The following is a 13888-nucleotide window of genomic DNA, read 5'->3' as shown; positions in this document are numbered from 1 at the left end:
TTCATACTTCTGTCTTTGTGCCAGTACCCTGCTGTTTTGATTACTGTGGCTTTGTAGTATTTTCTGAAGTCTAGGAGGGTTATGCCTCTAGCTTTATTCTTTTTCCTCAGGATTGCTTTGGCAATTCTGGGTCTTTCGTGGTTCTGTATAAATTTAAGATTATTTGTTCTAGTTTTGTGAAAAATGTCATGGGTAATTTGACAGGGATTGCATTAAATCTATAGTCTGTGTTGGGTAGTAAGGCCATTTTAATAATATTAATCCTTCCAATTTAAGAATATGGGATATCTTTCCATTTCTTTGAATCATCTTCAATTTAATTTATCAATGTTTCAAAGTAGAACTACTAAAATGTAAGATAAAAAAATAAGAATGACAGCTGTATTTATTTTATCTGTACTAATGACTAGGTAGAAAAAAATGTTAGCTTGAAATAAGAAAAACTAAAGCAAAAGACAAACTTCCCCAAATGAAAAGCTAGTCAGAAGAGGCCCTCTTAGAAGGGTTAAAGACAGTTTCATTGAGGGCATTTTATCTTCAGGAAGGAGGAAAAAGAGTGAATTACTATTATTTCTTCTAAGTCTGAATATTCACGATACTATCTCAAGGTTTGAGTTTTCTATAAAGTACACAGAATTTGCTATCAAAGTGTGATAGAAGCTAGTAACCATTAACTAAAGAGAAATACTGGATTGATCTTATACAACAATTTTATTGGCTTTTGTTAAAAATTTTCTTGTTGTTGCAAAACGCCCATCTCTTACCTAGTATGAGAATCCATGTGAGTAGATTTGCCCATTATAACCTACTTCAAAGACCAGTGAGCACACATAGAGTTAAACAAACAAACAAACACACAAACAATGAGAAACAAAACTTATACAGTGTGTAGTCTGTGATATGGTTAAAGACGGATACATTTATATTCATCATAACAAATGTTAAGACCAAAAAGGCTTGTATAGAATTAATGTAATTTGTGTGGTAATGCTATTTCCTATTAAAAGAATAATAATACACGTCAGAAAATCCACAAACTGATCAATTTGCCTCAGTGTATCAGTGAGGAAAAAAAATGATGGGTATCCAATTGAAGAGTTGCACTATGTTGATTCTGATTTTGTGTGAAGCTGACCGTATAATAATTTCCCATTTGGTTTAAAATTCTGAATCCAAAACTGAGAAACTATTTAGAAGCATAATTATTTTCAATGAATTCGAAATTACCCTTAGAAGTGAAGGCCATGGGAAGAATATGTAACCTGAGTTCCGATTTAGTCCTTAAGATCCAGTCCTCAGATCCAGCTCTCAGTCATCTTCATTCTTTAGGAAAGACTAGACTTTGCTATTTAGCAACCAATCCAGGAACTAGATTTCAGCACACTAACCACATCTTCCTTCTCTGTATCATATTTGTATGCTTTGGGTCCCGAAAAGAAGTAAATGTAGCCTAAAAGAGACAAAGATGAAATTATGGTCACTGAAAAGGGCTTGAAAATTTATAAATGGGATGGCCTTGCAGTTGTAACTTTCTTGAGGGGGCACCAAAGAGAAACAGGAAATGTGCCAGGGGCAGTTGGCTAACCCTCAGCACAGCTCTCTCTGAGCCCAGGAATCCGACACCCTTAACTTGCTAGTCATCTCTCATCATTCTCTCTGCCACGCCAGGGGCGCTCTATGCTTCTCAGGCTGCTCCCATCCGGGAAAACCACCCCCGACTTTTTCTTTCCCGAGTCAAAAATCTAGCTGTTCTTTAAAACCCAGCCAAAGTCCCATCACGAAATCTATACCAACTGATGCCTGAAAACAGGCATCAAAAGATCAAAAGATCTTTTCTTTCTCAGATCACCTCTTGCAATTATTGGGAAGATGACCACAACAATTCAGTACTAAATTATACTTGATTTCTAGTAATTTCATCTGCATTGGATGGAGGGGCATTTCCCAAAGAGAGTAACCATTCCATGAGGGCAGAGACCATATCTGAAGTTGCCTTTGCATTTCTCAACAGTGTCCAGCTCTGTGCTAAACATTCAAGAAGAATGTGTTGACTGACTGATTCAAAGATTCAGTTAAACTTCAACCCAGTTCAATTCAACTTTCACAGCTATGTGTCAAATTTCAGAAGTTGGGTGATAGAATGGGGAAAGGCATTTATTCTCAATGGGAGGGTTGAGAATATGTACATTTTAAAGATGAAAAAGGTAATTTTGACTGGATGGCCTTTATGATGTAACTGGCTAATGGACTGAAGCTACACTTTAAAAATTTTCCATTTGTAAACAGAGACCCATAATGGCAGACTTTTTATACTTTTTCTGGTGGTTAATCTGGTTAAATTTATAAGGGACTCAGGGCCCCAAAAAATAAGAACCAAGGACTCCCATTCGGAAATCCATTTTCAGTTATGTTAAAGCAAAGCCCAGAAATTGTTACAATTTCTACAAAGAAAGTGTTCCATGGAAACACTCACCATTTAATTCTACGGCTGCATCTATTTGGCCATTGACTCCTGAAAATTCTTCTTCAGTACTCTTTGGATAGTCTTTTTCCATTTTCCTTTTTCTTTCATCGTAACTGTAAGGAATATTATTTCATAAATAATATAAACATGAGGTATTCATTGAATGTAGAGGACATCATGCTAGTCGGGTGTATTTAGCCAGGGTTGACTTATGATTTACTTCAGATCTCCTCTGCTTCTCTGTTTGCTGTGTCTCTCTCTCTCTCTATTTCTCTCTCTCTCACACTCATTCTGCCATTACTTTCCCAGGTTGCAGAGATTCTGTGGCCACTAGTTTGGGAGTCATTTGCTCTAAACATTTTCTTTAGCAAATTGCCAGATATGTTGGTTAGACTTAGTTATATTGTTTGGAATTATAAGATCATATTTCTATAATAAAAAATTACTGCTTTTCAATGGAAAATCTACACTTATTTTTAGTGCTTTTTTTACTATTGTAATTTCTCTCTTACCCTCCATGTATGAATTTCCTGGCTCACCAAACAGTTGAAAGCCCTTCACAGAGGCTTTCATTAACCATTGCCATGGTTTGTCATCAGAAGTGCCAGTAAGGAGCTTTGTGCTCCGTAGAGAAGGGATTGAACAAATGACGCACGATGAATGAATAAATAAAGAAACAAATGTGTGAATGATCAGTAGATAAAGACAAGAAGTGAGAAAGTCTGGAATAACAGATATTCTGCTTTTAAAACATTCTAATTGTTTCCTAGAAAGATTATACAACTAATCAAAAAGTAGATTAGGTTTATTTTTCTGAATTCACAACTACCATGCAATGATAACTCTGAAGACTGATTAATACATCTCTTTAGTAACTCTAAATTATCCCTTGTAAAGAGATTGTGACTCATATGAACCAGTATGACTTGGATGAGCTCATGTAGGCAGAGCAGGCTCTCTTCCCTTCAAGAAGACTTCATTTAAAGTGTGAGAAAAGTCCCTTCTTCATTAGCATGGAGCTCCCAGTGGGGACATTCCCTAGGTGGACACCCTACTCATTTCCCACCAGAAGGTCAAACAGTTTCTCCCGGTGCCTGGGCCACTGGGAGTTTCCTGCAGCAGCAGAAAAATAACCGCCTTCTCCTGAAATGTGCCTCTCACATGGCTATGACTACACAGGCAGGGGACAGTGCTCCTGATACTGAGCGGATCAAACCCTGGGAAGGAAGTATTCAGGTTGAAACTGACTTGTGGTTGAGATGCTTTGCTGGGTGTTGAGGAGAGAAGTGGAAGTTAACTCCTGGAAGTCCAAACTCCCTTTCCAGGACAGTCATTAGAACCTTCCAGCGGGCCGAGGGGAAACCCGAGCTATGTGAGTTATACAAATAAAGATGGAAACCATTGCCACGGTTTGTCATCAGAAATGCTAGTAGGGAGTGGGGACAGGGCATGTCTACGCTATCAGAAGAGCTGCAAGGTGTCAGGACTGTAGTGAGGGAACGAGTGGAGGAAAAGGACAGCTGGGCATGTTGCCTCGCCAGGGCTTGGATTTCTCTTGTTCGCTTTGTTCCAGTGTTTGAAATCTAGAGTCCCTGGTTTAAATTGGGAGTGTGGTTGTTTACATATTAACCAGTGCTTACTAGGTTCCCTTCTCTCACTTCCCTGAAACAGTTGAATTGAGGAAACGGATGCTATGACTGGAGGTAATGAGGAGGGTAATTCTAATGCTTAAAATATTTGGGGCGAGGGATGAAACAGGAAGAACAAAGTGACCAAAAGGTGTTGGCATGTCTGTAGACATACAGAGAGTTGTGGTGGGGGATACCAGGTAATGTGACATTTTGAATTCTTTGTTTAATGTCGATCCCTAAGCTCAGGGAAAAACAGTGAAATGCCTTTCATATCCTCCTCCTCTTTCATCTGTCCTGAATAAAGGATTAGGGGGTGAGCTATTATAATTAGAGCTATGCCTTACCTTTGTGTGCATTAAACATTTATGAGGGATTTTAAGAACTTCATCACCATTTACATCATTTTACAGCAAAATGTGTTCTCAGTTCCAAACAAATGACTGGCCAAAGAATATCTGTAGGGAAATCTATTACAAATTGATATCTGCTCATACTGAGACATCTGGAAAGTATGAAAGGAGAGAGTGAAGATCTTTTCTTGAGAATAGAAAAACCATTTAAATAATATGGAATAAGTTTTCAAGAAAATGATGACTATTAATTCAACAACAAAAAAATAGAAAAATCCAGTAGATTTGAAAAAGTGATTTTTCTTTCTTTTAATGTGTGTGCTTAGTTTGCTAAGGGCAGAGGTGACATCTAAAATCTTATATATCTATCTGTTCAGAAGATAATGGAGTTAATAATGTTATATGTAAATATAATTTCAGCAGAAATTTTGGATAAGCAATATCCAGCTGAGAATTTTAATTTTCAATTACATTTATAAAAACATAGGCAAAAATTTTGGCAAACCTATGAAATCATTTTTCTTTTTTTTATCCCTTCTACTGCTTAGGTATTTAATAGTTCCTCTCCCTTTCTGCCAACTGTGTCTCTGCCCTCTTGCCCCTTACTCTAGAACTGCTTTTCAAAGAGTATCTTTTTAAAGAGTATCAATAAAATCTATGTCAAAGTATCAGTCTGACACATAAATCATGTGGTCCTTGGATGTTGGAGTGGGTAACCATTTCCTTCTCCAGGGGATCTTCCTGACTCAAGGACTGAACCCTGAAATGCAGGTGGATTCTTTACTATCCAGGGCCAGAGCGATTAGGGAAGCCCACATTTTAAGATTAGCTGATAACATATATATTTCATTTGGACCTCTTACATAGACACTGTGTAGATGGCCTTATGCAGTTAACATAGGGTTAAACTACTTCTTATTTTACCAAATAAGAACATTACCATTAACCATCAAAATAATAATTATCACCTATTTTCATCATCATTTCATAAAAAAAGAAACTTTAATACTAAAAAAGGCAGAAAGAACATAACCTCAGAAGAAAAGATGGTTCTTGCCAATAATACTGACCCAGATTACATCCTCCTATGTCTTTATTGTGCTATTTTAATTTTTCTGTGGACTAATGAAAACTTTGTGATGATCTATGCCTTGGTTTTTGGACAGGTGTTTGAGGATTTCACTTCCCTGGTAGCTCAGTTGGTAAGGAATCCACCTGCAATGCAGGAGACCCCAGTTGGATTCCTGGGTTGGGAAGATTCCCTGGAGAAAGGATAGGCTACCCACTCCAGTGTTCTTGGGCTTCCCTTGTGGCTCAAGTGGTAAAGAATCTGCCTGCAATGCAGGAGACCTGGGTTTGATACCTGGGTTGGGAAGATCCCCTGGAGGAGGGAACAGCTACCCACTCCAGTATTCTGGCCTGGAGAATTCCATGGACCGTATAGGGGTTGCAAAGAGTCAGACATGACTGAGTGACTTTCATTTTCACTTTGAGGGTTTCTGTTATAGAGCAGAGAGCACAGTCGATGGCACATCAGGGTTTGAGTTCTGACTGTTCTGTGCTGGCTCTGCGATCAGGAGAAAGTGTTCTGAGCCCTGGTTTCTTTATCTGGAATATAGTGGCCATGAGGATGAGAGAAATCACACACACACACACAGACACCACACAGGCACCTATGCACACAGAAACGTGCCTGGCATGTGTAGAAATCAAGGGCTGGCCCAAATTATTTGATGTTTATTTTGGCCCTAAGAGGGCTTCCCCTGTGGCTCAGCCAGTAAAGAATCTGCCTGCAATGTGGGAGACCTGGGTTCGATCCCTGGGTTGGGAAGATCCCCTGGAGAAGGGAAAGGCTATCCACTCCAGTATTCTGGCCTGGAGAATTTCATGGACTGTATAATCCATGGAGTCACAAAGAGTTGGACACGACTAAGTGACTTTCACTTCACTTGGTCCCAGGAGCCATTAACTGGTTGGCTAGTATGAAATTGAGTGAATGTGTGATTTTGTCTGGGATCCTGAGTCATCAAAGAGTTTAGTGTTTACCTAATTTTTTAAACACACTTCATTGGGATAACATTTTGCAGTAGTAGGCAAAGTTGAGAAAAAAAGAAGAAAGGAGGACTTGAAAATATTGGAGGTAGTCCAGAGACCTCAGCAAAAATGAGGTTAGAAGGTCTACTGTTAATAGTATACTGAGGATTTTACTGAGGATTAAAGAAAGTAAAATTATATGACGGATGAGAATTATGGGCATGGTTATTGACAGTAAATAAATGGATGGTGAAGAGAATGAAAAGTTACTACACATGGTAGATGGAAAGGACTTCTGGATCTGGACTCAGAGAGCATAAAATGTAGCCTTGGATGGACTACTTTTAACTGTGTGGCCTTGACTTAATCACTTGATCTATTAGATGCAATGTTTTTAACTGTGAAATGAAGATAACAATATCTACTTCTCAAGATGGTTGAGGAGGCAGATGGGAAAATGAGAGGAAAAAAAAGAAAATAGTTTGAGTTCTAACACATAGTAAACCATCAATATTTGAATACTAAGGAAGTATTTGTTGTAAATATACTATATACTGTGTATGTGCTAAGCTGCTTCAGTTGTGTCCACCTCTGTGCGACCCTATAGACTGTAGCCTGCCAGGCTCCTCTGTCCATGGGATTCTCCAGGCAACAATACTGGAGTGGGCTGCCGTTTCCTCCTCCAGGGAATCTTCGCAATCCAGGGATTGATTCCACGTCTTTTACATCTGCCTGCTTTGGCAGGTGGATTCTTTACCACTAGCACCACCTGCATACTAGATACCAGGTAAAAGCATTGCACACATTTTCTCACCACTAAGGTCTTGTTTGTGAAATCCAAATACCAGCTAAAAACGATTGACCAGTAACTATGTTTATTTCCTTTGAGAGTATTTGTTTCATCATTTAACACTGATCAATGAGTATAGAAATTAAACAAATCATTACTGAAACTTAAACTTTACTAGCAATATTGTTTAACTGCAATATTGTAGGGCTGTAGATATCTGATATGCTTTTTCATATATATTATCTTACTCTCCACGTTTGTAATCTAAGGATTTAGGGAGTATTTTGGTAAAGTACCTGCGAATTGTTTAACTTTTGACCGAGAACTTAGATTTGTTAGAAATTTCTAGCGTTTTCATTGTGATGATTTCTAACTTGTGTCAATGCAAAATTTAACAGCATTCTGTCTTCTTTGAACTACTGGATCGGGAGTTCAGTATGCTAAACAATGCTTAAAGAAAATGTGAGAAAGGATGGCAGACGCAGGAATTTACTGTTAAGTATGTAAGATACTGTCTTCCCAGGTGGGGCTAATGGTAAAGAACTCACCTAACAATGCAGCAGACATAAGAGACTTGGGTTCCATCCCTGGATTGGGAAGATCCCCTGGAGGAGGGCATGGCAACCCACTCCAGTATTCTTGCCTGGAGAATTTCACAGACAGAGGAGCCTGGTGGGCTACAGTCCATAGGGTTGCAAAGAGTTGGACACGACTGAAGCAACTTAGCATGCACACATGTATTTATGGTACATGTTTCAGGAAGTTTCTTCAAGGAGACCTTTCTAGTGAAATCTAATGGAATTTCTAGTGGAATCCCCTTTGAAGTTAAGCCACTTCTAGCCAGGAATCACATGGTTCTCATGGAGGAAGGGATCTTTGTGGTCTAAACTAGAGAGGGAGTGGGGTAAATGGTCAGGAATGAAGAGAAGGGAGAAGAGTAAGAACCGGCTATGCACCATCCTAGATGATGTGCACCCCCATGAGGAAAGTGGCTATGAGAAAATTCTGGAACAAAGAATTAGTAATAATGTTGAAAAGTACCGATGATCTCAATTACTACCTGATTGATGAAATGCAAATTTATATCCAGCCTGAATTCTCTAAATTCAAGACCTGTATGTCCAACTCCCTTCCAGACATTTCCATTCTTTGATCTTACCAGCATGTCAAACTACATAAGTACAAACTGGAATTTCTGTTCATTCTTTTAATTTTGCTTTACTTCTTAATTTTATTCTTTCCCTATTGAATGGCCTTAGCATCCTTGTCAAAAAGCAACTGAACATAGATATATGGACTGTCAATTTTATTCCATTTGTCTATATGTCTGTTTTCATTATTAGTATCACATTGTCTTGATTAATTCTGCTTTCTGATAAATTTTGAGATTAGGAAGTCTGAATTATCCAGCTTTGTCTCTCTTTTTCAAAGTATTTTGGCTATTCTGAGTTTTTTGATTTTCCAAATAGATTTTAAGATCAGCTTCTCAATTTCCAAGAAGAAACCAGTGGTATTCTGGTAGGGACTGTGTAGAGTCTATAGATCTGTTGGGGGAGCACTGCCATTAGGGCTCTGAGCCATGAACATAAGGTATCTTTTCATTTAGATCTTGTTTAATTTCTTCTGACAGTGTTTTGCAGTTTTCAGATTACAAGTTTCCCATTTATTCTGTTAAAATTTATTCCTAAGTGTATTTTTCTTCTTGATGCTATGGAATTGCTTTCTTAATTCATTTTTGCATTGTTCATTGAAGTATCTAGAAATACATTAGATTTTTTCATATTGAACGTATCTACAAATTTGTGGACTCATTTATTAGTTCTAACAGGTTTTTTTCTTTTGAGATTCCTTAGGCTTTTCTATGTAAAAGATTATATGACATACAAATACAAATAGTTTTACTTTCTTTCCCATCTTCTGTTATCATTCTTTTTTAAATATCATTCATTCTTGCTTAATTGCCCTGACTACAGCCTCCAGTAAAATGTCAAATAGAAGTGGTAAGAATAAAAATTTTTGTCTTGTTCCTGATTTTAGAGGGAAAGCATCCGATCTTTCAACACTGAGAATGATATCAGCTGTGGGTATTCATAGACGCCTTCTATCAGAGTGAAAAAGTTTCTATTCCTTGTTTGTTGAATGTTTTTTTTATAATGCAACAGTGTGTGATTTTGTCAAATGCTTTTTCTACATCTATTGAGGTGATCTTATGGTTTTTAATTTTTAACTCTATTGATAAAGTGTATTATATTAATTGATATAATTAATCAATTATAGATGTTATTATAGATGAACAGATGTTAAACCAATCTTGCATTCTTGGGGAAAAATTCCCAGCTGGTCATGGTGTATAATTCTTTTTTATATGTTTCTGGATTTGGTTTGGTAGTATTTTTGGAGGATTTTTGCATCCATATTCATAATAGATATTGGTCTGAAGTTTTATTCTATGATGCCTTCATCTGGTTTTCATATAAGGGCAATAATGTCCTCATACAATGAGTTGGGAAGTATTACTTTCTCTTCTACTTTCTGGAGGAGTTTGTTAAAAATTGGCAAAAATTCTTCTCTAAATGTTTTGATAGAATACACCAGGAAACATGTAGGCCTGGGTTTTTCTTTGTGGATAATTTTTATACTATGAATTAAACCTCCTCATTTGTTATAGGTCTATTCAGAATGTCTATTTCTTAGTGACTCACTTTTTTTTTATCACTTTGTATTTTTCTAGGAATTTGTCTATTTCATCTAAACTTTCTAATTTATTGGCACACAATTGTTCATTCTTTTATAGTCCATTTTATTTCTGTAAGGTTGTGTTCACTCTTTCATTTCTGATTTTAGTAATTTTGGTTTTCTCTTTTGTACAAGGTTAATTTAGTGAGAAGTTTATAAATTTTTTTTACCTTTTCAAAGAAACACATTTAGCTTTGCTGATTTTCTCAAATTGTTTATTCTCTACTTCATTTTCACTGTTATCTTTATTATTTCCTTTTTCTTGCTTGTTAGAATTAATTTGCTCTTTTTTCCAGTGTCTTAAGTGGAAAGGTTATTGATTTGAATTTTTTCTTTGTTTTCATATGGATACTTACAGCTAGAAGTTTCCCTTTGAGCACTGCTTTAACTGCATCAACATAGGTTGTGCTTTAATATTCATTCATCTTAAAGTCTTTTCTAATTTCTCTTGTGATATCTTCTTCATCCCATTGGTTGTTGAAGAGTGTGATATATCATTTCTATTTATTTGTAAATTTTCCAGTTTTCTTCCAGGTATTTGTTTCTAGCTCAATTCCATTGTAATCAGAAGAGATATTTTGTATGATTTCAATGATTTTAAATTTATTGAGGCTTCTCTTCTGGCCTAACTTTTTATCTATCCTGGACAATGTTCCACATGTACTTAGGTAGAATCTGTAGTCTTCTTTGACTGAATGAAGTGTTCCATAGATACCTATTAGGTCTAGGTGGCTTATTATAGTGCTGTTCAAATCTTCCTTTCCTAATTGATTTTGTTTTCCAGTTGTTCTGTCCATTATTGAAAGTGAAGAATTGAAGTCTCCAACTATGATCATTTCACATGTTGTTTTCTCTCTTCATTTTTGTCAGTTTCTTTGCTTCATGCATTTTGAGGCCCTACTGTTAGGTTCTTATATTTTTGGTAGAGTAATCTTTCTTTCACTATAAATTGTCCCTGTCTATTCCTAGTAATACTTTTATTTTAAGAGTATTGTTTTGATACTTCTTGTTGCCTGATATCATAGCTACCTTGGCTTTCTTATGGCCATGGTTTTTGTTTTTTTCCCCATCCTTTTAACTTTCAGTCCATTTGTATCTTTGAGTACACAGTGGCATCTTGCTTTTTAATCCAGTATGACAGCCCTTTGTAATTTGATTAAATTGCTTAATCTATTCACATTTAATATTACTAATATAACTGGATTTATATACTTCTGTTTTCTACATACCCCACATCTTTTTTAGTTCTTTTTCCCTCCTTATGCTTTCTTTTGCATTAGTTACAAATTTCTAATGCACCATTTAAATTTCTTTTGTTATTTTTTCACTTCACTTAATAGAGTTATTTTCTTAGTAGTTGCTATAAAGCATACCATGTACATATTTTAACTTACCATGCTCTGCTTTCTTCAGAAAGAAACAAATCTTTCTATATGTTATAGGCCCAACAATATAATTATACATACATATATATATATATATATATATATATGATTTTATACAGTTAATTTAAAAATTAGAGCAAACATACATTTATACTATCTATTATAATTTCATAATTGCACTTACTGGTGTTCTTTTTTTTAATGTGTTTTCAAATTTTCAAATTACTGTCTGGGTTTACTTGCTTGAAGAATTTTCTTTACTACTTTTTGTAAGGAAGATGATAGTGATAAATTCTCTGTTTTTGTTTATTTGGGAATGTCTTCATTTTGCCTTCATCTTTTAAAGATAGCTTTGCAGAATATAGGATTCTTGGTTGAGCATTTTTCCCTTAAGCACTCTGAAGATGTTTCCCAGTACTTTCTGGCTTAACTGGTTTGACTGCTTTTCAGTCTTGTTCCCGCTCTAATACAGCTGCACTGCTTCCAGAGTGATTTAACAAAAACCTTAATGACTTACTTCCCTGTTTAAGACCTTTACAGATATCCCTATTTTCTCTAGCACTGATCTCCTAGAATGGCACGGGCCCATCCTGATCTCCACCCTTGGGCCACATCTCTCATCCCAGCCCATGTTCTGATCATACTGAACTACTTGAGGTTTTCCTCCTATACACAGTCTGTTTTCATGCATCGGTGCCTTTGCTTCAACTGCTCTCTCTGCCTGGAAGATACCCTGCCCATCCTGTCTGGGAAACTCCTACTCAACTCTCAAAATGAAGCTCAGTCATTGCTTCCTCTAAAAACTCTTTCTTGACAATTTTGCTAGAATTGGCCATTTCCTTTTAGTTTTGCTCCACTGAACCCCGTGCAGTCTTCCATGAGGCCACTTGTGGCATCTGGGTTGCTTTTAATTAGTTATCTATACATTTACTTTCAACTGTACAACTTGCTGAGGGCATTGATAACACCCAATATGAATTGAGTCCTTACTATACAACAGGAATTTCACATTTTTCTCATTGATTTCCACAACTCAGTGAAGTAGATACTATTTCTGCATCCAAAAATGATCCAGCAGAAAGATGATCCAACATGCCAGAGCTGAGATGAACACTGTCTTATTCCTGTCTACACTCTTAAACAGCAAACTTTGTGCCTTGTCATGAGTGTCAAGGTCTTAGTACACAGCTTGACATGTAATCATGACCAATACGGGCATGAATGCAGTAGTTTGGTAATGCATTAAAAAAAAAAAGATTAAAAAACAAGATTTTGAAATCTACCCATCTTTCTTATTTTTGTTACTATTATTTATTTCCCTATTTTAATTAACTATAAAATCTTTAAATAAACAGATCCAGTTTCAGCATTCTTGAGGGATCCAGGAAGGAAAGAATCTGGAAGACTGTATCCTACTTTGTGCTTCCCTGATAGCTCAGTTGATAAAGAATCCACCTGCAATGCAGGAGACCCTGGTTGGATTCCTGGGTCAGGAAGATCCTCTGGAGAAGGGACAGGCTACACATGCCAGTATTCCTGGGGTTCCCTTGTGGCTCAGCTGGTAAAGAATCTGCCTGGGTTTGATTCCTGGGTTGGGAAGATTCCCTGGAGAAGGGAAAGGCTACCCACTCCAGTATTCTGGCCCAGAGAATTCCATGGACTGTATAGTCCAAGCGGTCGCAAAGAGTCAGACATGACTGAATGTCAATCATGCCTCTAGTCTACCTGTTAGAAAGAATGATTTAGGAGTGGAAAAGGGCTTGTACCTAAACATTTGTAAGTCATTTTACGCAAATTTTAGAAACCACTGACAGAAGCAGAAGATATTAAGAGGTGGCAAGAACACACAGAAGAACTGTACAAAAAAGTTCTTCATGACCCAGATAATCATGATGGTGTGATCACTCACACTTACCTAGAGTCAGACCTCCTGGAATGTGAAGTCAAGTGGGCCTTAGGAAGCATCACTATGAACAAAGCTAGTGGAGGTGATGGAATTCCAGTTGAGCTATTTCAAGTCCTAAAAGATGATGCTGAGAAAGTGCTGCACTCAATATGCCAGCACATTTGGAAAACTCAGCAGTGGCCACAGGACTGGAAAAGGTCAGTTTTCATTCCAATCCCAAAGAAAGGCAATGCCAAAGAATGCTCAAATTACTGCACAATTGCACTCATCTCACATGCTAGTAAAGTAATGCTCACAGTTCTCCAAGCCAGGCTTCAGCAATACATGAAATGTGAACTTCCAGATGTTCAAGCTGGTTTTAGAAAAGGCAGAGGAACCAGAGATCAAATTGCCAACATCTGCTGGATCATCGAAAAAGCAAGAGAGTTCCAAAAAAACATCTATTTCTGCTTTATTGACTATGCCAAAGCCTTTGACTGTGTGGATCACAATAGACTGTGGAAAATTCTGAAGGAGATGGGAACACCAGACCACCTGACCTGCCTCCTGAGAAACCTGTATGCAGGTCAGGAAGCAACAGTTAGAACTGAAC

General features: G+C 37.0%; 1 protein-coding gene across 1 annotated transcript in view; it reads right to left on the bottom strand.

Annotated features, from left to right (window-relative positions):
• Positions 1–692: 692 nt before the first annotated feature.
• MMP20 (matrix metallopeptidase 20) overlaps positions 693–13888 on the bottom strand; it is a 58024-nt gene continuing 44828 nt past the window's right edge. The window contains exons 9-10 of the mRNA NM_174391.3: positions 2474–2577; positions 693–1450 (exon numbers count right to left, since the gene is read on the bottom strand). Of these exons, the coding sequence (NP_776816.2) occupies positions 1350–1450; positions 2474–2577 (205 nt within the window). The 3' untranslated portion in view covers positions 693–1349. The remainder of the gene's footprint in view (positions 1451–2473; positions 2578–13888) is intronic.

This window comes from Bos taurus, chromosome 15 (assembly GCF_002263795.3).
Source record: "Bos taurus isolate L1 Dominette 01449 registration number 42190680 breed Hereford chromosome 15, ARS-UCD2.0, whole genome shotgun sequence".
Lineage (NCBI taxonomy): Eukaryota > Metazoa > Chordata > Mammalia > Artiodactyla > Bovidae > Bos > Bos taurus.
This window is presented reverse-complemented; position numbering and strand designations above follow the sequence as displayed.